This window comes from Parambassis ranga, chromosome 15, assembly GCF_900634625.1.
Source record: "Parambassis ranga chromosome 15, fParRan2.1, whole genome shotgun sequence".
NCBI lineage: Eukaryota > Metazoa > Chordata > Actinopteri > Ambassidae > Parambassis > Parambassis ranga.
Window position 1 is genome coordinate 6,185,526 of NC_041035.1, and position 26,289 is coordinate 6,211,814.

Genomic DNA, 26,289 nt, shown 5'->3' on the forward strand with positions numbered 1-26,289 from the left:
GACGAAGATTGGTGGGTGGGTGGGGGGATAGGGAGTGTGTGTCTATGTGAGTGTGTGTGTGTGTGTGTGTGGCAAGACATCCCTCTCATCTCATTTACCAGCTTAGACAAGATCTTTCTGTCAGATACACTCACACACACTCAGCCGCCAAAGTTAGAGCTTTGAAATATTTACAAGCATCATGTGGGGAAATCTCTGAGGATTATCCCCAATAACCTGTTTAACTTAATCCTTATCTCGCACACATGAATAATAAATCCCCCCCTGCTCCCTACTCTCTGTCTCTCCCTCTCTGAGAAGGACCGAGTAAGTAACGCCTCTCTCACCTTACCCTCCATCAGCCTCCCTCCTCCCTCACACACTCATTCCATCTGCTTCATGAACATGAGCCGGCTGCTTTCTCTGCCTCTCCGAGCGTCTTTGAGCCGTTCTGACACACGCACACTCCCCATCCCTGCTTCTTTTTCTTTATCGTCTCGTCCTTCCACAGATCCCACACTTACTCCATACCTCCATCTCTTTCTGTCTTACCTCCCCCCTTTTTGCAGGATAGGAAAAGGGAGCAGTAGCTGGGAGCACACCAGTGAAGAAGACTAACTACAATAACAGGAAGGACGGAAGAGGAAGTGGGCATGACCTGTGTGTGAGAGAGTAGGGACTGCGGTCGGACAGCTGTGGTTCAACACTTTTGTGGCTGCTGGATGAGAAAACCACATCAGAGGCAGCAGGAAGAAAAAAAAAAGCAAAAAAAGAGAGAGACTCCAAACCTGTTGGATTCACACCTGAGGGGGAAGAAATCCTCGACTACCTCAGGAGGGAAACAACACGATACATGGATAAAAACTCCAAAATTGGAGCCACGGGAGGTTTTATTTTTCTTTGAGATAAAACATACAAAGACTACAGAAATTTCCACAGAAAGATCTCAGCATTCACCTGCTGTGTGTTTGAATTCCTCTTTTTTTTCTTTCGGCTGTTTGTCTTTGGAAATCCGTCTCTGGGATACAAGTCTCGATCAAGAGGCATTTCTCATCATTCTTGACCTTCTTATCTGGTTGACAATCCAGTAAAAGGATTTGTACAGAAAATCAAACTGAAAGAGAAATCCCTGCTTGTACAACGGCACCTGCTGCTCTCTTTCTACACTGAGAAGAAAAGCGGCTGGCAAATTGAAGAGCAGCCACCTACCATCCTCTAATTTCTACCTGCTGAATTATTCGGGCAGTTTGAGTGAAGGATTCGGGCTTCATTTAGTGACAAAAAAATCCTGCTGCTTGGCACAGTGTGTGTGTGGTAAGTTCTCCTTTTCTTACTTCATGGAAAATACTTATAGCACAAGTTTAACTATTAAATGTATGTGAGCCTGTGAGTATACATTTCCTTCTGATTAAACAGCAATGTTCAGCAGCTCAGCCAGAAAAAAAAAATGTAACCCAGATCCCTTGAAAATGCTCCAGGCTACTTCCCCATTCACTCCAGGGTGAAACACTCATGAATACTGGTAAAACTGCCTCCAAGAAGGCACAGAAATAACTTGAAATGATGGTTATAACCCCTTTAAGGACAGGCTGTCGGCCCCCGTCACCGTTCACATATGTTATGCCAATGATCTCGGACAGCTCAGTGTGGATTTGAATGCTGTAATTGAGCGCTGCTCTCCACACCCCAGAGGCTGGACTGTCATTCCAGGAGACAGACGGCTGTGACCATTAAGACGATGCAGGCTGATGTGTAGACAGAGAAAAATAAAAGAGATCCACTAGGAGGCCTTCAGTTGTTCATTTTAAAGACACTGGAAATCATATTTCACCACATCACACACCATGAGGGTGGCTATGAAGTATTCATGATACATGATTAATATTAACACCAGTAGTGAAGATCTTGTCAGTTGAACGGTGTCATTTTGTCAGCTGAAGACTTCCCTGCTCTATACATGCACAAAGTGTTTGAGATGCCATCACCACCGACAACACGATTACCAAGTTGTTTTGTCTTCATTGTGTGCAGGCCAGCAGTTGTGTGTTTGATTTTTTGTTGTTACATGGACAGCCGTTGATACAACTAAAGCCCAGTGGTCTAATTCCTAGAGAGGGAACTATCAGGGGAAAATCGTCTCCCATCTGGGAGACTTAAACCTCCCACACACACACACACACCAGCATAAACACACAAACTCACACACACACAAGGTTCATGATTCAGATATATGTCAGTGTGATTGAAAGCTGTCCATCTGTGGCGTTGTTAACTCAGCTGAAGTCACTGATTACTCCTGAAAGACCCAGTTAAGGTTTTTTTCAGTGACTGACCTGTATTCCATACCTCCTCTGGTATTTTATTAATATCATCTTTAATCCTTACCTTTAAGGAAGCAATCAAAAGTGACATACTGCAGAAACATTTGCAAAAAAAGCACTGTGATTGTTGTGATGCTGTGATTATTATTACTGTAATATTATTTAATATTTTTATTGGCCTGATTTGGGGTTTTTGCCTTTCATGGTTTGTGATGCTGGATTTGTTAAGATTGTCAAAAACAAATGTGCGTGTGTGTGTGTGTTTGTGTGTGTGTGAGAGAGCTGAGCCAAGACCAGATAACACTTTATTTTCCACCGACTGTTTGTCATCACCATCAGACCTGGCCAGCATCATTCATTTTACTTCACTGTAATGAAATCTGATTTGTCTGTGGCACTGTCAGTGAGGACACTGTGTTTAGATATGTGTGTGTGTGTGTGTGTGTTTGTAGCAGTTTCTGGTGTGACTTGCTGGCAGACAGATTGTTAGAATCTGCTCAGTGATTAAACCTGTTTTAATCTCAACAACAGACACACACACACACACACACTACACTGTTGAGCGGGCCAACATCACAGATTTGATGCTGTGAAATCTCTCTCTGGTGCCCACTGCACACAAATAAACAAACTACAGATTGTAGAGTCGTAAAAGCAGATGAAAGTGAGCTAAACAGTGACAAAAACAGCTCCTCTGGGGATCTCGGAGGAGCTGATGTGCTCATAAGTAAGTGTTGGACAACAGAATCTCTCTTCTTCTAGTGAGTATTAGCACAAGTCCTAACAGGCTGCCTGTTCTATTATGCAGTAGGTCATCTTATGTGCAAGTACATTTTCATGTAACAACAGTGAGAGGGGAAAAAAAGTTGTCAGGGTTTATCCTGTGGGGAACACGAATAGATAGTCTCAACCATCAAAGAAATCCAAGAAGTGTCATATTAGGTGCACAAGAAAAGCTCATGTCATGTGTGTGAAACAGCAAAATCCATCCTGAGGGGAACATGAAGGTGCTCAGTGAGGTCTTATAGCGGATTAGTCATAGCTAACACACAGTATGATGCACTGATAAAGCTCTGGATTTCTTCACAACACCAACTTACAGCTAAGAGTTCAGGTGATTACAGAACTATGGTGGTTAGAAAGTCTTCTGTGCATGACTTCTGTGATGATTAGTATTCACATTTCATGCCAATCAAAGATCTTTCACCAAGCCACCACACTTTCAAAAGCTTCATTAAGTGCCATATATTGAAGTAATTATAGTCTTCCTGCGAATACAAAGCTGCAGTGGACCAGGAGGTACAAGTTTTATGCCTTCTGTGTTTGCTTAATTCAGTTTGTCAAAGCACAAGAAGAGTCATTCGCCCAGATCCAGCAGGTCCGTCGTGATGCGTCTTCTGATGAGACACAGATTGACAGATTTCTCGTCCCTACGCAGATTTCATCATGGAAATCAAATTGCATTTTCGTCGTTAAAACACAGAATTGACAACAAGACTCTAGTGTGAACTTCAAATACCCTTCAGCGGCCGCCAGGATTATGAAGTCTTGTTGACTCGTTTCTGTGCTTTAGCCTTTGGTAGACTGAAACTAGGTCAGACCTGTCTGCCAGTCACAAAACATCCCGGAGAATGACAACTATATCTCTGTGTCTGTGTGCGTCTGTGTTTCTGCTTCTCTGTCACACACACACACTTTCTCTCTCTCTCTCTCTTTCGCCTGCGGACAATGTACAGATGTAATTACAGATATTCCTGGATGTTATTTATTCTTCATACCTCTGAAAGATGCCTTTGATAAATGATGCTGTAAATAACTTTATGTAATCTTTAACAGGTAAAAAGTTTTTGTAAACATTTTTTCGCGTATACCTGACAGCTGCAAAGGATTATAGTTGTTTGCCTCGTATATTCATGAGACAGTAAAAGGTTGAAGTGTCTTTAGGAGAATTTGTACTGGTGTCACCCTCCTCACAACCTTGCTAAATGGGCTTTTAAGGTGAGGCAGAGAGAGTGAGGGGGCGGTATAGAAGAAAAGGTGAGAAAATGAAAAAAAGGAGCGATGATAGACAGGTGACAGAAATAGATGGTGAGAGAGAAAAAAAAAACAAGATGCAGCTCTCACCTTGAGAGACGCAACACACCAGAAGTGGAAAAATTTAAGTGGTGGGGATTATTGAAGCAATAAACGAAAACAGTGGAGGGGGAGAAGTTGGAGGATGAGGGGCGTAAAAACCAAAATGGTGAATGAGGAAAAGACAAAATGTGAAACAGAGGGAGAGTCAGCAAACAGAAGTGAATACCAGGAAGGGTGTGTCCACTTACTAATGATGACCCTTCATTAACGGACCCAACGGCATTTCCCAGAAGGCATTGTGTTTACACTTCCTGTTGCTGATAAAAGCGGAGCAGCAGACATTGGGCCTTCAAGGAGGAAATGCTCTTTTAAAAAATGCCCTTTTAGGGAAAATTCCCCCCTGTGTAGGTGAGTGTGCAACTCAATCACAGCATTGGGTACACAGTGTGAGTAAGATGATATACTGTAAGAAAGGCTATTTTAGTAGAACAATCAAATGAGTCTTAAATGATGTGTCAATCAAATCACATTTTCACATTCTAAATTTAAAAATGATGAATAAAAGTTTGACAACTTAAAGAAAGTTTCGAAGAGTTATTATCTAGATTCTGCCAACGCTAACACAAGACTACTGCAGACCCATAGACTCCCTTTAAAGCTGATTTTGGACTCTGAGAACATACATGTGGAGCACATGGTGCGATTGCTTTGTTTGTTCAGCTCATGCTGAGAGGAAGGATACTGGCTGACGCACTGTAAAACTAAAGACTGGAGAAAGGAAACATGTTTGTCCCTAAACAGCGACACGTCTCAGTGTGGTGTAAATGAGTTAAGACTCAAAGAGCAAGAAACCAGACACACCAGACCAACCTGCACTTTCTAAGATTATGATTTATCAGTTTTTATTTATGTGAGAATTCATATTTTACATCTGTAATGCAACTTTAATGATAACAAAACACTGCTTTTATTGAACTTCTTGTTTATATTTTTATTTATTTTTTTATTCTCAGTGATGGTTGATAAGCAATTACTAATGAGTTGCATAGAGAATAGAAACAAATGGCTCGGGGCTCCTCTAACCCCCCCAAATACGAACACACAGAAATGGTGTGACACACTCGAAATGGAAAGTTGTAGCCCATTTTCACCAGCAGTGCACATTTCTGAGGTGTTCATGCACACTTCTATGCACACCTAACCACAATAGAGGGATGCATAATGGATGCAAATAATGGTGGAAGTTACTCATTGAGAACAAAGACGTAAAGTAGGAGAAGTTCGGTATCAAGTGAGATTAAGGTATTAGGAGGCAGAATTATTTCTCATTGGTATTAAGGTTTAATTTAGTTGAGATTGCACTCTGTTTATTACCTGCCAATAGGGACGGAGACACAGGGATCCAGAGTCAGACAAACTCATAATAACTTGCACACATGCACAGTGTGAATCCACTCACGCTTTCACTCCGAAGTCCACAGCAAATTGCAATAAAAGACGATGCACTTCTGTTTAATTAATTTAGTCCTGAAAAGAAACTAAACAAAGCAAAACACAAGAGGGAGAAAATAAAAGACAAACACAAATAGGATGTCAACTAAAGGCCAGAAAACACTGCTGAGGCTTTGTTTGAGCTGATTTGTGGGGAGCCGTGCGAAGAGGTCAGGGGAGGTCAGCAGAATACGAGATTAGGCCATTAGAGGGAGAAAGAATTCGTGCCAGTATAATCCCCTCATCATAATCTCTCATTCTTCCTCCCTGCTGCTAATGGCTGGAAGACAATAAGATGCACTAATCTGTCTACAGGGATGGCACAGGGCTGCACTGAGATATCTACTGCAGTACAGAGCACATATAGACCAAAGTGTTTTGAAGATTATTTCCCTGGCATTTCTGCTTTATTAGATAGAGCCCAGTGAGGGGAGACGGGAGCAGTGGGGGAGGCAGAAAAAAAAATAAGAATAAGAGGAAAAGCTAAGATTTAGACTGCTGCTGTTTGTGTACCTTCTACATTTTTGGTTAAATACTGCTAAATGGCTCACAGGCAAGAACAAGTGATGCAAGACACTGAAACTTCTTCCAACTTGTAATCAGTCAAAAGGCATAAATCAGACGAGTTCTCCGTCTGGGTCGGAATTTTAAAGATAATTACACCACATTTAAACTTTAAAATATAAATTAGGTCAAATTGTTTAAGAATATTTATTCAGTTTTAATTTAGATGGATCAAGTGTTTGCACACAAATATGTCTCGTGATGTAACACAGTAGTGAGATGATGAGACCAGAAAGGTTTGAGGCACATTTGTAGTGAAATATTAAAGGAAATAAGTGGATCTCGCCCAGACTGAAGGATCACATGGCTGATTTTTATCAAAATATTTTTGACTTAATTTGTGTTAAATTTCAAATTAATCATCACCCTTGACTGCCACCATATTTATTTATATATTTAGCCCTGATGTAATCTGGACCACAATAATTGCACTGAGTTGATGCAACACACATTCACACATGTTAAAACTGTTTTTATGAAAAAAATCCTTTATGTGTCATCCTAGATTTGAATCAAGAACTAGTATCAAACGCACAGCTCTCACTGCTTTACAACTGCACACCGCAATTTGATGCACTAAATTAAAAAGGGGAAAAAAAAGATCACAAAGTCCAAATGTCAAAAAGTCTCTTTATGGAAAATGGCCTTTCTAATGGCTGATAAAGACAGACATCCTAAGTGGTTTTAATGTCATCTCCTCTCTCCGTCTATGTCAGCCTCTCTCTCCTTCTGTTTCTCTCTCTCCCTCACACACACACACACACGCTACACCAGTGGGTCAAGACCTAAAATGGGTCACAGGCCTATGTTTAATAGATCCCCAAACGACCACAGTAGTAATATGCTTTCAGTCCAGGTCCCATGATGAGAGGCTAAATGTTTCATTTGGGTCCCAGGCTGCAAAGCTTTAAGAGCCCTGGTCCTAAACGATAGCTAGACCTCGAGCTCAGCTGCAGACTGTGAGGGGACAGAGAGTCCTTGGCCTTCACTCTAAATCTCACAGTGACAGTGGGTCTGTCCACAGCTGATAAGTGGTTTTAATGTGATCTCCTCTCTCCTCATTTCTGCTCCCTCTCTCCTCTCTCATGTCTTCTCCCTCCATGTTCCACACTGCACTCCTTATTCCTGCCTCGCCTCTGCCTTCTCTCATCTTTCATTACCCATCACAGATGATGGCCTGGCTCCAGCTGTGGACCACAGGCCTTATGACCACTATGGCCTTGTCCCTGTCTCTCATCATTGCTCAAGACTCTGGACTTCCTGAAGGGGAAGGCCAAGCTGATATTGTGAAGAAGGAGTCCCATCCGGTGCTGTTCAGGCAGAAGAGAGCGTGGATCTGGAACTCTCTGTATGTGGAGGAGGAGAAACCTGCGCCCATCGCCTATAAGATAGGACAGGTAGCTTCCTGGTCTTTGTCCTAGGCCCACTTTTTCACATTACACTTGCCATAGCTGTCTGAAAACACAACCAATTAACTTGTGGCTAGTAAGCTATTGGTGAATATCAGTGTAAACATACTCTGATATTCATAAGGCCGTTGATTTTAACTTCTTCACTTGAAAACTAGAAGGTTTTTATGTTTGTTTGTTTTTTCCACAGCTTAAATCAAACAAGGAAGAGAGAGAGAAAAGGTTTAAAATTCAAGGTGAAGGTGCAAACACCATCTTCACAGTGGACGCCAAAGGAGACCTGTTTGTAACCAGGAAACTGGACAGAGAGGAGAAGAGCTTGTACTATCTGACTGCGACGCTGTACGACGGGAACAACAACCTGGTAGAGGATGCAGGAGAATTTGTCGTCCAGGTGACAGATATCAACGACAACACTCCGGTTTTCCCCATGCAGTACAATGGCTCCATCATGGAGAGGTCCAAAATAGGTAAGTAGTTTCTCTCATAAGTTTGTAATGTGCTTCAAACAGAAAATAATAATAATAATAATGAGAGAAGGAATGAATATTTCAGTGATATTTTAGTTTAAAAATAGACTGGACTGTGAAAATGTATGAAAAAATGAAACGCTCACACCTGTCACAGTCATTAGTACATCCCTCTGTGATTTAATAACACTACTTTAGCACTTAATCATAATCCATTAATCAAACAGCTACAAAAAAATAGCCCCATTACATTTCAGTCCTGCACACTGATGAGCTTTTGTACAATCATCTTCATTTAGGAACTAAAGTAGTTGAGGTGAGAGCGACTGACGCAGATGACCCCACCACTGCTAACGGAGAGCTCAGGTACTCTTTGACCAAGAATGGAGAACACTCTGCCTTCCAAATCAACGACGTCACAGGTAGGCTGGATGCAGTGGCCGTCCACCATAATTTCTGTCCTACGGCAAGCTTTTTTTTTTTTTTACTTTATTATGAGTCAGAGCTGACCACAAAGATAACATCCTGTTTCTCTGCAGGTGTAATCAGCTGCAACATAGACTCTCTAGACCGGGAGACCAAGAGTCAGTATGTGGTGGTGGTTCGAGCTCAGGATATGAGAGGGATGCCATCTGGCAGCACAGCCACCACCTCTGTTACCATCATCATTGCTGACATTAATGACAACATTGCTTCTTTTACACAAGGTAGACAAATGCTTCAAATACCATCAAATGAAAGGTTTAATAAGTGCAAAGAGCTGTAACTGTGTTTTTTGTCCACAGACACATATGAGCTGCAGGTCCCTGAGGACCACAAGCTGAGTGAGAAGATCGGCACTCTGAAGCTTGAGGACAGGGATGAGATTCAGAACAAAGAGCCCATCTTCACCATTGTAAATGAAAAGATGTTCAGTATTGAGCGCAGTCCTAACAAGGACGGTAACCTCATGCTCAGAGAGGTAGGCGGCTTCAACATCCAGCATGGTGTGTGCGAGTCATGCCTTGTTAGCTACAGTATTTCAATGTACCACACATTAAGTTCGAAAATACTGCAATGTCAGTATTGAAATTGGGGGATGACGGTGATGTATAACACCATGTTGAAACCCAAACATCCTGGCCTCCTTCTGGTTGAGAAAGATATTTACGCTTGCAGGAATCCTAGCAGGTTTACTTCACTGGATTGTGCTCTTCAGATAAAGTATTTAGGACATCAGAGAGCTGAAAATGTATCCTAATGAAATGAGCTCCGTAATAGCTTGCACCCACGCTGGCCTGGAATCGAATCACACCACAATCTCTCTGCTCAACTCGCCCCTCAGCTCTGCAAGCCCTTCTCATCTTTCTCACCGGCTGTGTTTACATGTACAGAATAAGCCAGCTATCGGCCACGCTGCGGTTAAGGTCTTATTCTTGTTAAGCTGTTTACAAATGCCTTTGATACCCTGCGACTGAGTATCCTTGTTACCATGAATAATCCGGTTAACAGAATATTCCCGTCTACCTGTGGTGTCCCATCCATAGATAAACTGAAAAAAAATACATTTAACTGAGCAGTAGTCTATTTCTACCACAGGCGAAAGAATGATACTCCCAGTAGGAATATGACGGTAAACACTGCTTACTGTTATATATTTGGCATAAAGAAAGTACATCCATAACACCAAGTGAGCCTCACTTTGTGCAGATAGATATTAAAAAAGTGAAAAGGTATTTCCATGTTGAACATAGAGTGAAATGGAAGCATCCTAACTGTGCCTCTTAAAGGCAGAATGTGGGCTTAGGTAGCCCTTGGCAGCCTTTTTACACCTGGTATCATCAGTTGTCCTTGGTGAACAGATGCAGGTGTGAACTGACTGGAGGGCCGAAGTAAGAGATGCATTTGTGCATGTAAAAATAACTGAGGTGCAAATGCAATGCGTCCCCAGAGACACCGTCACGAGGACCAAATTTGGTGCACCTTAACTTCTAGTGACATCAAATCAACAGATATAGTAGTAGATCTCCAAACTACTACTAATGAAGTAACAGCATTGTGATGTTTCAAATATTTAGGATTCCAACATGCTCTACAGAACCCCTTAATAAACATAGCATCAGATTAAGGCAGCATGAATACAAGGTGCGTCCTCATGGGAGGTATAGAAATAAGCTTTGAAGGTTAGTTATGTAACCAAGTTTCAAACCCCCCAAAAAATGAAAAATGAAGCACATCCTCGCAGATTGACACACCAAAGAATCAGCTCTAATTAGCACAATAATTTCTGTTTACCTCCTTCTTTCCTCTGCAGGCTCTGGACTTTGAGACAAAAAATATCTACAGTTTTGATGTTCGTGTGCAAGAAAACATGCCTTTTCCTCCTGACAACGAGAGGACTGCAGTCACTAAAGCACGGGTAGATCAAGCCGTAGCCTACAAGCTGTTCTGTAATGCATTAACACAGTTAAATTAACACAGTCTGAATTTCATTTTGACAGGTAAACATCAAGGTGTTGGATGTAGATGAGCCGCCCGTCTTCAGTAAGCCCATCTACAACTTCAATGTGACAGAAGAAATGGTTGTGAACAACATAGGAACCATCACAGCCAAAGACCCTGATGTAACCAACAGTATCATACGGTGTGATTCTACACAAACACATGCACACACACACCTGAAATCTCTAATAGGGCTTCTAATTCTGCAGAGCTGTTGTTAAAATAACCTTTTGTTCTCTTTAGGTACTCCATCTTAGACAAGGACTGTCCCATTGATATCCACCCATTTACAGGTCAACTGTCCACCAAGCGAAAGTTGGACAGAGAGCTGGAGGCAATACACATGTTTCAAGTTAAGGCACAAGAGGAGCCAAATGGTATGTCACACACACAAAAGCATGCACGGGTTTATTAATCCTGTTTCCTTTAAACAATAGATCCTCACATAAAAAATGGAAACCATGTGTTTTCTATAACAATGGTGACTCGGAGGGAGTTGCAGTCAAAAGGCCAAAAAAGGACGGCCTGTTCTGGTGCCGGTCACACACCAGCTCTGCTGGATTTATTGAAGGGATGGAAGTGCAACACATTAACAGGGATTTTTATAGATGTAACACATTGCCGTAACACCTGGTCGACCCACATGGGATGTAGAGAGTAAGCAGAAAAATCACATTAGTGTGTCTCTTTGTTCACTTCACAGCTTCCAAACCAAACTCTGTATTTTTAGACCAGCAATGAATGAAATCCAAAGATCTATTTTGGTGGCTTGTCACGACGTTTAAGGAACACAATGGTCCCCTGAGCTTGACAAGGTCCTCGATATACAGTACATGTACTGTACTAAAGATAGTTTCAAAATCTCTAAGTACGACAGACAGGAAAGAAGCTCGCGTATTTATCAAAAGAGGAGCACTCAAAAAGAACATCAGTGATGTAAAAAATGTAAAAGACACTTTAATGTGACAAAAAATAAACAGCTCGCAAATAGAAAGCCTTTCAGTCACTTGACCTTAATCGCTTCCATCAATGACAGAGACGCACACACCTGATCATCATCACGGCGAATCGCTGTCACATCTGCCTATTGAGGAAGATGACAAACAAGCTGTGCATTAACTTACATGACGAAGGGAAAATGATTTAAAGTATCGATGCTTCTCCTGTTTGTATATTTTTTCCTTGCAATCTCTGTTTTGATCACCAGCAAAGTTATTGCTACACTGTAAAACCATGACTGTAATTTTATTTCCCCCACAATTCCTTCTGTGTCTTTGAATTACAGTATATTAACTGTAAACAGTTTATCACTGTATTCCCATAGCTTTACAACATGTATGTATGATGACTTCATGATTAGCTCCTGCAGCCATCGTCCATCATCACATCACGCTGTAGCTAATCATGTGCTGCTGTTCCTCCTCCGTAGGTCTGGAATCATTTGTAAAAGTTAACATTATAGTTCTGGACGTCAACGACAACCAGCCGGAACTGGTTACCAATGATATCTTTGTATGTGAGAACGACGCCACTAATACGGTAAGAAACTCTGCATCACCTATAGATTCATATAGTTCCTTGATTTAAATGGTTGTACTTTTTAAAGTTCTGTCAACTTACAATCTTGTACCTATATTATATTATACACATTTATATCTGAGAAATGGAAGTTTCATTTTGTCTTCTTCAGGTGATTGGAACCTTGAGAGCGTCAGATAAGGATGACCGTCCAGCTTCCTTCACTTTCAGCCTGGCCAGTGACAACTCCAATTTCTCCATCAAAGACTATGGCAGTAAGTCCTTGTGTGTATATTTGCCTTCCTTTGTTTCTCGCTTGTTGCTCTAAACGGTGCATGGAAGACGCATTGGCCTCGGCACTTGTTGCTATGCAACAGCCAAAAACTCTTTCTGAAGCTCAGTGTTCTGTTGCTGAAATCTGAAATTATTTTAACTTGTCAAAGCATGCTTTGGTTCTCCCAGCCAGACGGGGGATTTAGAGGTCTGGGACTGTAAGAACTGTCTAGAATGCACAACAGCAAATATTGAAAATAATGAGAGCTGCTGGGGTGGCAGACTCACAGAAAAGACTCTGTATTCTAAACTCATGTAGCCAACAGTGATAAAGGGACATGTCACACACGATGCTGCTGGTGTTTTTATAATAAAGTTATTAAATTGTGCGCTAGCATGACAAGTTTTCAATAAAGTAAAGTGTGCATATTTTGTTATAGTGTTCTATAAGCTAAATGGTCACAGCAGCAAGCACGCTGCATAAACAAGCCAAACCTTGTCACAGCCCTCAAGTGAGCTTTCAGCATTATGTGAGGATAGAAAACTTCAATTCATATGACTTGAAACATATTAGGATGATAGTAAAAGCAGACAAGGATACAGGTATCAGTGGCAGGTACCTGTAGGCAGTGCAGATTTACATAAGACTATGCAGATGTATCAGCAGACAGGGGTTATGGGAGCAATCTTAAGGATCACCAAATTTTAAATCTTAATGTGTTTCATATGTAGAAAGGGATACAAAGGGTAGAGTTATGTGAACATTTCAGTTTTGACCAAAGCAGTGTGTTCATATGGCTAAAAAGTGCTTCAGTTGACTGAGCCAAATAAAAAAAGGCTTTTTTTTGTAAAATCAAAAAAAGCTTCTGAACTCAATAGACATAAACGTGCAAATTAAACATTGTCAGCTGGAATAAATAACAGGTGTGAAACTCAGCAGACACATTTTCTTTGATCAGCACCTTGATATTAAGACACAGGGTTGACGCTCAGTTACATCATCTTATTTGGGTTTTTTCCAGCTCAGGACAGAAAATGGCACAAGTAAAACAGTTTTCATCATTTTTGATCATCACATGCTGTTCTTATACATGAAAGCCCCAGGAAACGTGTTACCAACTGTTGTAGTCAAATATTAAGAGTCTGAATAGATAAAAGCCTTAGGTACTCAGATGAAAGATTTAGGTGAAGTGTTACTGTTTAATTTAAGTGAAACTGGAACCATATTGAAAGGAAGATAAACAGAGAGGGGGGTAAAAATGCCTCATCTATTTCCGCTCTGCTCAAGCCTGGAGGGGGTTGACATATTGAACCGATGGAGGGGAGGAAGAGGAAGGCGAGGGAGAGCAAAAGGAAAGACAGATGAGGAGTGAGGTGGCAGAAGAGATGAAAGGAGGCAGGAGGAAGAGATCGGGATTGAGGGAAAGCAACTCTGGATGCGACGAAGAAGTAAAAACAAGTGGAAAGGAGTGCAAAAAAGAAGGGAAGAAATAAGGAGAATAAATGAGAAAACAAATGAGTAGGGAAAAAAATAAGGACAGCTGTGGAGCAAAGAAGCCAGGAAAGAAAAGGGGAAGAAGAAATGATGACATCAGAAACATCAAATGTTGAAATGAGGTCAAAAATGGGAAGGAGAAAAAGGAGGAGGGGAGAGGACAGTTGTTTGATAAGTGCTGGTTGTCAGTGTGAACCTCTGTTCTCCCCTGGGGCTCAGGACTTTGGCCCCCAAAAATCATTTGACAGCACCTCACACCACTTAACACACAACCTCAAACACACACACACACCACACACAGACATGCAACAAGATCTGTAAAGTGAAGGATTGTAAAATATTTATCAACTACCAGCTCTTTAAAACTTGCAAAAAAAGCAACCTTCATTACACACACACACTTCCAGTCAGTGTTAGTGTAGCTGCTCAGTGAAGTGACAGTTCTCACTGTACAGACCAGGCAGCTACACAAATGTACCCTGCATTAATACCAGGCACACAAAAGAGGAAGAAAGAGGAAGGAAAGCAAAGAGTAAAAAAGAGATAAAAAAAAGATTATTGAGAGACAAAAAAATAAAAAATACTGGGAGGACAGTGAGAAATATCCAGAAAACCAGAGAGACAGGAAAGAGATGAAATCAAACAAAGAACGAGCAAGAGACAGAAGAGGGATGAGATGACAGGCGGATCATCTTTTATTCAGTTAGTTAAGGCTTCATCTCTACATGTCCTCCCACTCACCTTCACTTTACAGATGTTGTCTCATAGACATGAAACCAGATCAGTGTACAGCGGTTGTAGAAACCTGAATTTGACAATCTGAACTTCCAACTAAGGGTCAGGAAAACCTCCTCTCAGTTGTAACATGTGGTGCTGTATGAGCTTTTTGGTGTTAGAAAAGATAATGAGGAGACTGTCTGCCAGTTAAAGCTATACAGTCCCTGTGTAAACAGTGCTACAACTGCTGCAAAAAGTGCTTAAATGTCTGTTAGCCACTGCCCTTCAGCCAGAGCTGCTGTATATGTTTCTTTGTCTGAGAGTATTCAGAGGGGTCTTTCCTGTCATTGTGTTCTCTGAAATTCCAGCGGCGGGTTATATTGTAAAGAAAAGTTCTCCCCATCATCTCAGCAGGAAACCTGTGCCGGCCTGGAATTTGATTAACGACTGTATTGTTGGTTTAAAGAGACATCTCTCAGCATGTTTTAGCTCAATCTGTAGCACACCGCTGATCAAACGTTTTATACTTTATACACTTTTCTTCTTTAAGTGGGTGTAAATTGTGACGACAGATAATCATAAATGATCTGCCTGTCTGTATCTGACAGTACATTTGTGCAGAAAAAAAAGATTTTTGTGCGATCAACGTGTGTTTTTTGTGTGTGTTTGCTTGCTCAGACAGCACAGCAGACATTCTGGTGCGACAGGGCCCGTTCAGCGTGGACGACCCCAGGGATTACAGCGTGGATGTGAGCATCAGCGATGGAGGATACCCCCTCCAGACCAGCATCACCAAACTGGCAATCAAGGTCTTGTGTGTGTTTTTGTGCATCTCATAACACACTTAGAATATTCCACAAACTGACAATTACAGTTTAAAATAAATCAGTCTAAGGTAAAATTGGACACGGGTGTTGACATTTGTTTGTTTTTTTTGCGTTGTAGTCGTGCCGCTGTAACGCCAAGCGGATCCCAACCCAGTGTAAAGCTGGTGCTCGGAGGATGGGAGTCAGTGTTCATGCCCTGATTGCTATTCTGCTTTGCATACTGACCATACTGGGTGAGCACAGACTTTTTTTTTTACTTGTCTTAAAAGTGTCCATTTTTAAAAAATGTTTTCCAGGGAAACCACATGGCTTTACTCATTTATAGGTGTGCTAATGTGAAAAAGCCTTCTGTGGCTCCAGAGGGAGTCGTGTAAAATCTGATAAACTGCCTCAAGTGATGCAGCTACAAGACTGCTAAAATCTGGAGGTGAAGTTGTGCACTTGCTAGGACTTTGTAGCCTGCTTTTCATTTCTGTCTGAGGCCCGAGGCGATGTTAGTTACGATGAGCACCTGAATCCCTGACAGAACTGTCAGTGGTCGTGTCGACAGTGCAGAGGTTTCGGGAGAGAGTAAAACAAAAACAAAAAAAAAGGCTGATTCTCTCCATGGCAATGTGAGTCTTCTGCATGGATTCTACCAAAACAGCTGCCACTGTCTGTTGGAAGCTTTAGTGCACTCAGTCCACTCTCTGAATATGTACATTCTCATTAGAGGATTTTGCAGTAAAGAAGAGGTGTGAGATATAAGAAATCTTTTTGGATTTAACTAAGATTTAACACAGAAAACAATATGCAAATGTACCTAACAAGTAATAGTGTCTCATTTGTGAAGTGTTTGCAGACTGAATCGGGAATAGAAGACATCATTCTGACCTTCAGGCTTCAGCACATAAAGATAGCATCAATGATAAATGCAAAATGTGCTGAGTGATTGGGACACGTGCACACATTCTCTTCGCCCTTGCTTTGCGATAAATAAGATTTGTGTTTTGCGGGGAACTTTTTCCCCTCCTGGTGTTGTTGGTTTTATGAATAATGCAGTTTGCGGATGTGGAAATAATGCCTGTGGAAGTCAGCTCAGTATTCTCTTTGATACCTTCGCCCCCTGCTCTCTTTTTTTTTTATTTTCTGGTGGAAAAAGAGACACTTGTCATGTTAGATGAGAAGCTCACTGGAGATAGTTGGCCAAACAAGAGGGATCTGGGAGAGAAGTGAAGAAGAATGAAGGAAGTTGAAGATAAAGATGGATGAAGGTGGAGTGACATATGGGGGGAAAAAGTATATCTAGACTCAGATATGTGGAGAGAGAGAGAGAGAGAGGTGATAGAGGCAGGCAGATGAGAGGCGAGTGAGACAGGTGGAATGAGACTGAGTGACAGAGAGACAGAAAGAGGTTAAAGAAGAGAGAGAGAGAGAGAGAGAGAGACGGCGAAGTGGAGAATTGTGGGAAAAGCAGCAGAAGAATAGGAGTGGTAATGAGGAGAGTTTATCAGCTCTTTAGGTGCCGTCTGCTTATCAAACACCACCAAACACTCAACCTATTAACTATTAATACACTCCTTCACTATCGTGCTTCAGTTTTTCCTTCATCTCTCTCTCTTCCTCTTTCCCTCTGGGTCTCTCTCTCTCTCTCTCTTCCCCTTTCTATCTCTCCTTCTCTTTATCAAACACCCCCCCAATACAGGCTAGATTAACTATTTAATGCACTTGTCATTATCTGTCAGGGCCCAAAGCAATTTAGCGAGCTCCCCATTCACAGACACATTTTCTCACATGAAGTCAGGTTTGACACAGGAAAAAGACATTTTTCTCAGTCGTTCTTCTACAAAGAAAGGGCTTCTCCTTTTTTTTCTCCCTCCCTCCCTCCCTCTCTCCCCTCTCTTTTCTCGTCCCTCTAAGTCTGATATCTCCGGAGCTTATTAAACTGCAGAGCATGTGTTGTAAAAGATTAATCTGTTGGTTTCCCATGCAAACTTAAATTAGTCCCGCTCGCCCTCAACTAAAAGGCATGTCTAATGCTGCCCGTCCGCTGAGAGAAAGAGGTTCATATCGGGACCGAGGCTTGGGGCCTAATCTAATGTCAAATGTATCCTTCCTCTCCTCCCTCTCTCCTCTTCTTCCTCATGCCTAAGTCTCCCATTTCTTCCTCTTCTTTCCATTCCTAAGTTAGTCGCTGCTTATATCAGTTTTTCCTACTTTCATTTTGTTTTATTCTCCATCCCTTTGACCATGGTTTTAAAGTGTTGGAGCAAGCAAACTCTACTATACTTTCTGATCAGGTTGCTGAATTGCTGTCTATACATGCATTTCTCTCTCCCAGTGTTTCCATCATGTTGTAATGCATGAGCATCAGTGATGCGCTTGTCGCCATGGTAGCCGTGAAAATGGCAGGGAAACTTTTGGAGACGGGTTTGCATTGTAACATTTACCAGTTCAAAGGAAGAACAATTAGCAGTTTCGACTTTATACGTCTCCCGTTGTTTCATCCTTTCTTCCTTTCTTTTGTTTACCTCCTTTTTTTCCTCCATTGTTTACGTCTTCATCATCTGCCTGGCGTCTTTTCCTTTCTCTCTCACCCTCCTGCACCTTGTTTTCTCACACTCATTTCCCCTTCCCTTCTTGTGTTTACTGAATCTTTCTTCCTGAAGTTGGTGTCTGCTTGTCTCTGGCTGATTCATTTCAGGTTTTCATGCTCGAGGCGTACGTCTCAGATACCTTCAACCATCCTCTCCTCATTTTCTCCCCCTCATCTTTCTAGCTTCGTTCCCTTGTTAGTGCCGCACTTGTTTCCGGCTCCCATTCTTATTCTGTTGTGTTTTTCTTTTAGTCTAATTCTCTTTCATGATTTTAAATCTGCAGCTCTTTTTCCGTGCTCTGCTGTTGATGTCTTCAATTTTCACCAATAATCTCATTAGTGGATAAAACATGCAACGCACAGATTTCATGCTTTACATCTTTTATATATATATGGCCTGAATACATTATTTACATTCATCATCTACTTGTTCCCCAGCTAGTCATTTTCCCACAGAATGTATCTGAAACAGTGGGTTTTTAATTAGATCTAGTCAAAGTGAGCTGTCAATCAGTTTCGTTAACCTCTGCTTCTAAATATTTAGAATGAATATATAATCCTTCCTCTCATGTACACTTCAGTCATAGTGATCCTGTTTGTGATGAGGAAGCGCTACCAGAAGGATTCCCTGGCCAGCATGAAGAACAGCGGAGAGATTCACGAGCAGCTGGTCACATACGATGAGGAGGGAGGAGGAGAGATGGACACTAATGGGTATGCAGACGAACAGAAGCACCGCAGCGCGCTTTTAAAACTGACACGCTGAAAATAACTAAATCGTACAGATGTGGTTCATCAGCAGAAGCTTTTTTTTTTAAACACATTTTCCATTCATCCTATTTATCCACTTCTCAAATTAACCTTTGAAACAAAACACAACCACGATTTATAAGTTTAATGTCTCATAAATTGATGGATGTTACATGAAGCTGAATGCAAAATTATCTTAAAGTAAATAGATGAATTATATATTGCACTTTAATCATCCTTCCAGCTTTGCCAGTGAGGTCATGGATGCTCATATATGTCATTCATTTTTCTTTTGGGGTTAGCATCCAAAATAAAATGACCTCACCAGCATCAGCTGCTCAGAGGAGCCCACGAAAGCTGAAGGCAGCCTTTAAAATCATGAATTAAACATACTTTATTCACATAATGTGGCTAGGTATTTAAATAATATCAACTTTCTGTGATACAAATACAGAACTTCTCTCTATTTAATGTACGTATCTGAATTTAGTTTCGGATAAAAGTGTGACCATGTTGTCAAGTTATTAAGTAGTTTGGATGAGAGGGTGAAGGCTGTGATTGACCCGTTCTTGGCAGGTCCTGAATGGACAGTGTTCATTATTTTTGTTTTCATATTAAACTACATAACATCTCATGCACAGGATGTATCTGTTTTTTTCTCTATCCCACAATTTGCTGACCCGATTTATCTAAAAGATATTTAATCTTAATCTATGTAGTGCTTGAATCACACATAATCTCCTACATTATCCACATAGACTGCATGATAAGGCCCGCTGGCTTAGGATATATAGCAAACATTGATAAATTAGAGAGGGAACAACAAAGCAGAAAATGTTTTAAATCTTTTTTTTACTACAGTATTTTGTCATTCATGGTAATAAAAATGGGGTTTTTAATAAAAATTAGTCTTCCAGAGATTTAACCTGGCGTTCTTTCTCTGTTCAGCTACGACGTCTCAATCCTCACTTCGGCTTGTAACGACGGCTCCCTGCTCCGCCACCCAGACCACCACCCTCACCCTTCCCTTTACGCCATGGTCCAGAAACCCACCCACCACTCTCAACCCAACGCATGCAAAGGCGACATGGCGGCCATGATCGAGGTGAAGAAAGACGAAGCTGACCACGACAGGGATGGCTTCCCGTACGACACTCTCCACATCTACGGCTATGAGGGACCCGAGTCTTTGGCCGGGAGCCTCAGCTCTCTGGAAAGTTCCTCTACTGGCTCTAACTTGGATTACGACTTCCTTAACGAATGGGGACCAAGGTTCAGGACCCTGGCTGAACTGTATGGCGTTGACGGACCTAACTACTACCATCAGTATTGATAGTTATACCTGAAGCCAAAATGCACTCACACAATCACGCAGTGTGCATCAGTGGTTAAAAAAAAGAGCCATAAAAATACACTCACAACAAAAAGCATGCAGGAAATTACACACATTCACACAAAGACCCAGACGACAGCTCCTCCAACACAATCAGGGAGCTCCGTTTACCACTAACAACAACTAACTTCTCTTATCATGTGTAATTCAGTAAATCCATTAGTGTGTTGTGGCTCCTGTCTCTTCACCCCCCCATCAGAAGATAAGAGCTTCATCAAAATCCAGGAAGCTACATCGAGTTGAATCAAGGATGTTTTTTTTACTATTATTATGATTGTGCCCTTGGCTCATTGCCAGTGAGAAGCTGGAGAGATTTAGGAGAAGTAACACCAGGACATGATGCCACAGGAGAGAACATGAGAGCTGACTGCTTCACACATTCACATCCACGTTGGTAACAGTGTGAGCACTGCAGCACGATGATGCATTTTATTCTATGGCAGAGTTAGACACCATTAACTCTTTTTTTTTTTTTTTTTTGTTCCACCTGCAAACATCTGAGAGACTGAACAGGTGAAGCTCCACTGCAGGCCTTAGCCAATCAGAGTTCATCTTGAAAGGGTGAATCAGGTCACTGCTGGCCAGCGGATGTTTCACAGTTATTATATATATTATTTCTCTCATATGCAGCACTATTTTGCAATCCATTGGCAAGGCGTGCGTCTTTACCTGTGCTCATTTTTTATATTTTTATTTCTCCTCTTTCTTTCTGCCTCTTTTGGTATCAGTGACCTGAAATCTCTTCAAAACTTTGATGTATTTTTTTATATATATATATTTGACATAAAGGGCCAAAACAACATGGTGAAAACAAGGTGATTTTTATTTTTGATCTGAAGCTGATGATTTGATTTGTAAATATGACCGCTTGAGGGGTTTATTGTTCTGAAAGACTTTTACACATACTGTACGCTTCAAAGGCCTTTGAGGTGTTTGATCACAGCAAGACGCCGGTTGGGTTTTCTTCATTCACTCTGAAAGACTATAAAGGAAGCGTCTTTAAGGAAAGATCAAGCTTGGAAAGCCAGTGGGTTATTTTGTGATGAACCCTTAGTCTCGACATGACAGCAGTTATTTCAGGAGCAGTCAGAATTAAAAAAAGGGTCAGACACAGATTATTTTTCTCTACATAACCTTAAAAAACCCTTTCTCCTCTTTGTGTTTCTCAATGAGGAATAATTTTGTCAATTTTCTTCAGCTCTGAAGGGAGAACAGACGGACAGACAGACAAAGAGACAGGAAATGACACTACTGCTGCTCACACAGAATTACAGCATGTTGCCAGCTTTTATTTGACAGAAGCCGTCATCACAGTTATTGTTCAGATGAAAGCCCAATTCTCAGAGGCCCACTAGAACAAAAGTAATTCAGGCAACTCAGGAAGCTGAAGAGTTGCAAAACTAGCTAGTTGGACTGCCAGGATGGCTCGAATAACTTTAACCTCTCATCCTTTATGGCGACCAACTGGTCGTAAAGTCCCACATTAAATGTATTCAAACGTATGTGACAATCTTAAGATGTGTGTGTAACAATTGCATACCCACAGCAGTTATCCAGAGCCCGATTCAGTCTGACTGTCCAAGAACCCATCCATTATGTTATCTGTCTTCGTCCACTTGTTCAGTTGGGGCTTACTGGAAGTAGGCGTTCTGGGGCGTTCCCAGATCATATGAGATAAGTAAACCCTCTAGTGAATCCTGTCTCTACCCCTGGGGGCTTGATAAATGTCAGAAGGAAGCTGCACCGGCGGATCCAGAAACAGACTTTCTTTCAGCCAAATTAACCAAATGGCTGAGCCTATGGGATCCATGGGGGCAACAGTGGCGCAGTGGGATAGCAGGGTTGTCCAATAACTGGAAGGTTGGTGGTTCGATCCCAACTCCTCCCTAGTCACTGTGTGTTATTGGTGGTCATTTTGTTTGCCTTATCCTCAGCACCCATTCAGTCACAGATCTTTGTTTGCTGTATTGGACATCCTTTGCGGATATGCTTGTTCTTAAAGTAATCAGGAACAACAGCTCCCAGTGGGCTGTCTTGGCCCTGACCTGACCTTAGGTCTTCTACACCTGGCCAAGAACTACATGTCAATGACTGAGCAGCACTTGAACAATAACTGCAAACCTTTGGGCTCATTGTATAAATGAATGCCCAGACAAATAAATCACAGCTGCTGCAGTTAAAAAGTCATTCATAAAGGGCCGTGAAGGTCACTGATTATTTGTGGAGCCGTGTAATGAAGCACAGTGGACGTTTTGCCACCATATAGTCGTGTGTCTTTAGGACAGTTCCTTTGTTTTTCAAAAGGTAATTTGATTTATGTTTATTTATTCTGTTGTTTATTCGGTTTTGTTTGGACTTGAACTTGTTTCCTTAAAACTTAGGCCTGCCTGGAATGTTGCTGGATAAACGGTGGATACAATAGCTGGAAGCCCTCTGGATGCCTTCCTGTTGGGTTCACATATATTAACGTAGAGCACGCTCTGTCTTGCTCTCACCATATCTCCTCCACGCTGTCCTTCTCTTCGTCTTCTAATCAACTAAGCCAAACACCGGCCTTAGCTTCCTGTCCATCTGTGGGGAGGGTTTGAACCCGCCTCTTCCTGTCTGTTATCTCTCATGAGCCAAGCACATTGTGCTCACTTCCTGTTAGCGCAGCCTGGGAAGCAGTCTTGGAGAGGAAAAGGTTAGCGAGACAAAAAGAAACAACACGGGATGAGGTAGACGGGGTTAACAAGAAAGAGAACAATAAAGAGCAGAGATTCATTTTCCAGCTGAGCTGAGACACTTCACAGCACAGATGTGTTTGATGAGACACCGCAAACAGTGAGCGGTGTTAACATCTTTTTTACCCCGGCATCTTAATGAAGCTGTGAGAAATATTTGTCTCCCACAAATCTGTAAAGATGCCCACATCTGAATTTTTAAACAGTCATCCCAAAATAACAGCAAAGGAAATTAAACATTCAAAATCTTTTTAGTGTGTTCAGTATGTTTCTCTTCAAGACAACACATTTTCACAATGTAATAAGCTGATTTTCAGACTTTGTGTAATTTTCTAGCTGCCGTCTTTGTTTGAGTCAAAGAATAAGGAGAAAAAGGTCAAATTTGCTCCTGTGTACAGTGGAGGAAATCATTTTTGTTGTTGTTAGGAGCTATTACGTGGCTCTAAAGGTAACGGTGTCAACACCATTATTGTAATCACAGCTGTTATTTCTTTTTTTATATATAAAAAAGGGGATGTATGTGAACTCTGCAGGCTGTAGCAGACAGAGGTGCTCCATTATCTCTTAACAGCAGTGACTGATTGGTGCATTCAAGGTGAGAGAAATATTTTTGACGAGTGGCCGATTGAATACATTCATCACTAATAACTGACAAAACAGGACGGATTCTCTCATATGTTCAAAATTGTCAGACGTGTTTTTAGTTTGTGTGGATGCCAAAAGAGTTTTGAAATGGAAGTAAAGGTCCAACACACCAATTTCATGCTTTTTCTTTGGTGTTTTTTTTTTCAATCCAATATTTTTTTTAAAACAATGTTAAGTTAACAGAGATTCCTCTGAAGCTCTGGATGATCGATAGTGTAAAAGGTGCCATATTAATTCTGATTTGTTGTTTGTCTGTGGCTGTGTGATCCAGCATGGACTCAGGCGGTGGAAACAGACCTCTCAGGGTGGCACAGGAAACAGAAACAAAACCCCACCTTTCAAATAGTTCAAACATTTAAGATGTGTTTCCATCTGTATATGCCATGATCTAACAGGGGATTTAACTGGGTAAAATGAAGAAAAAATGTGCCTACTAGTAATTTTTCTCTGGCCTCTTCTTATTGTTGTTTTTTCTTAAATTACTCTATTTAAAGGATTTAAAACTTGACACTTTTTTAATCGCTGTTTAAAAAAAAAAGAAAACAAAAAGAAGGAAAAATGTTTATTTCCAACAGAAAACAGTGTTTGATGCATGAATGGGTGATTGTGTGTCCACTTGTGCGTGTGCTTGTGATTGTAGCCATGTACATACACAACAAAAGTGTCAAACCAACAAAAAATAGCAACCACAAACATTTCTTTCTTGTGTACATACAGTGAGTATAGGGGGTCTGCGAGGGAGTAACATGTGCCTTTATTCTTTTTAAAAAAAATAGAAAGAAAGAAAACCAATTCATTTTTTTTGATGGTGTACACAATGTTTTCTATATTGTTTTTATGGTGTATAGCAACTACTTTTTATTACCTGACAACTTTTTGTAAGTGTAGAATAAAAATAAACACTTAAATATGTTGTTTTTTTCTCTGTGTGTTGTGATTGGTGTTGAATTTAAAACAACACATACTAGCGGTGTATGTTGTGGTTTCACTGAACTGGAAAAAATGACATCATGTGTTTTTTTTATGACACACAGTATGTGTCGTGGGTCGAATTCACAATGGCAGACTTTCAACAAAACACTTTAAAGTTTGAGAAAAGTGCAGACACAACAAAAAAAAATGTGTGTGTGAACAGCAAGCTTTCATACAGTGTGAGATCAGCTGTGTTTCTTTGTGTAACATGATCCAGTGCGTCCCTCGACTTAATCTTTGACACGAGATCAGATGTGAGTTGGAGGGCATCCTGTGTAGAAGTGTAAATCCAGCACAGGTTCAAGCAGTTTTATTATTATTTTAGGGGCCGTTTTTTTTTTCTTCTTTTTTTGGGGGGAGGGGGAACCTCTATACGTGTGATCATATCCATATGAGACGAAAGTGAGCTTACAAGATCACACAGAGAAAAATGAGAGCGTGAAACACAGGCAGAAAACATGAGACGGAAATTATGTCAATTCTCTCAGGATGTCTCAGGCCCTGTGGGACTACACACACACACACACACACACACACACACATCAATAGCAGAGTTTTTATGATTTTGATCTAGCTGACAAGTCATGCCTTTAAAATAGGACCAGGTGTCCATACACCTTCAGGCTTTGTTCATTTTAATATCACATGCTCTAGTGGTGAGTGTATGCACAGCCCATGTGATTCATTATTTGCTGCCCAACATTTATTTATTTATTTATTTTTACCTGAACTTTTTTTTGTATCATTATGTTGTGTATGTTTCATGATTTATATGCAAACAGTGGTTATAGCCCTGTGACAGACTGGTGACCTGTCCTTGGGGTACCCTGCTTTTCGTCTATTGACAGCTGGGAGACGCTCAAGCCCTTAGTGGCCATTAAAGGTACTACAGCTTTTGTCGCAGTCTTGGATGTTGCTGCCTGGCTGAGACTGTAAAGTAGGGCATTACATTTCTACAACTTTAAATATGTCTAAATATTTATGACATGACTCAACGCATCTACCTGGGTAACACAACTCTGTTTCAGCACATAGCACCATTTTCACCATTCAACCTGTGACATATCCTCATATTTCCTTTTCTTATTACAGTCATCCTGATATCAGAGATGGGATTAAATAGCTTGTACTCTTGTGAACCGCACAGACACCAAATCCTCTCTGTCATCAGTTATTCAGGCAAAAAAGACAGCTGGGAGATGTGACAGATGTGTGGAGGAAGGAGGGAGACTGAAAGGAAAGAAGTTTGGTGGAGGGGAGAAAGAGATAGAGAGAGAGGGAGGCACTCTTCCATGTCGTCTGTACTCCTCAGCTTCAGCTCAGCTTTGCTCTACTTGTGGCAGTGACGGGACCAATCCACACTGCACCACGGTCAACCAGGCTGTTAAAGTGAAACATGCTTCATTACATGGAGAGGGTGAATGTGTAATCCTTTGAAGGCCGATCAAAGAATATTTGAAGTGGGTTGCAGTTTGTGTTTACATGCAAAAAGAGTTGATACGGGTAGCTGTTTACATGACTGCAGCATGTAATCCTGTTAGAAGATACTCTGCGTCCTGTCACACACGGTTGTGACTGTTAGCATGAAAAAAACAGCACGGATGGATGCA

At 41.2% G+C, this 26,289-nt stretch overlaps 1 protein-coding gene across 1 annotated transcript; it reads left to right on the forward strand.

Annotated features, from left to right (window-relative positions):
• Positions 1 to 375: 375 nt before the first annotated feature.
• On the forward strand, positions 376 to 24,344 carry cdh5 (cadherin 5). The gene is made up of 15 exons (XM_028423065.1): positions 376 to 1,291; positions 7,601 to 7,828; positions 8,031 to 8,310; positions 8,610 to 8,732; positions 8,850 to 9,017; positions 9,096 to 9,271; positions 10,604 to 10,708; positions 10,791 to 10,933; positions 11,035 to 11,168; positions 12,221 to 12,330; positions 12,482 to 12,584; positions 15,473 to 15,603; positions 15,740 to 15,854; positions 18,778 to 18,910; positions 19,895 to 24,344. The coding sequence occupies exons 2-15, from the start codon at positions 7,601 to 7,603 to the stop codon at positions 20,277 to 20,279; spliced, it is 2,334 nt and encodes a 777-aa protein (XP_028278866.1). The 5' UTR covers positions 376 to 1,291; the 3' UTR covers positions 20,280 to 24,344.
• The last annotated feature ends 1,945 nt before the right edge of the window (positions 24,345 to 26,289 follow it).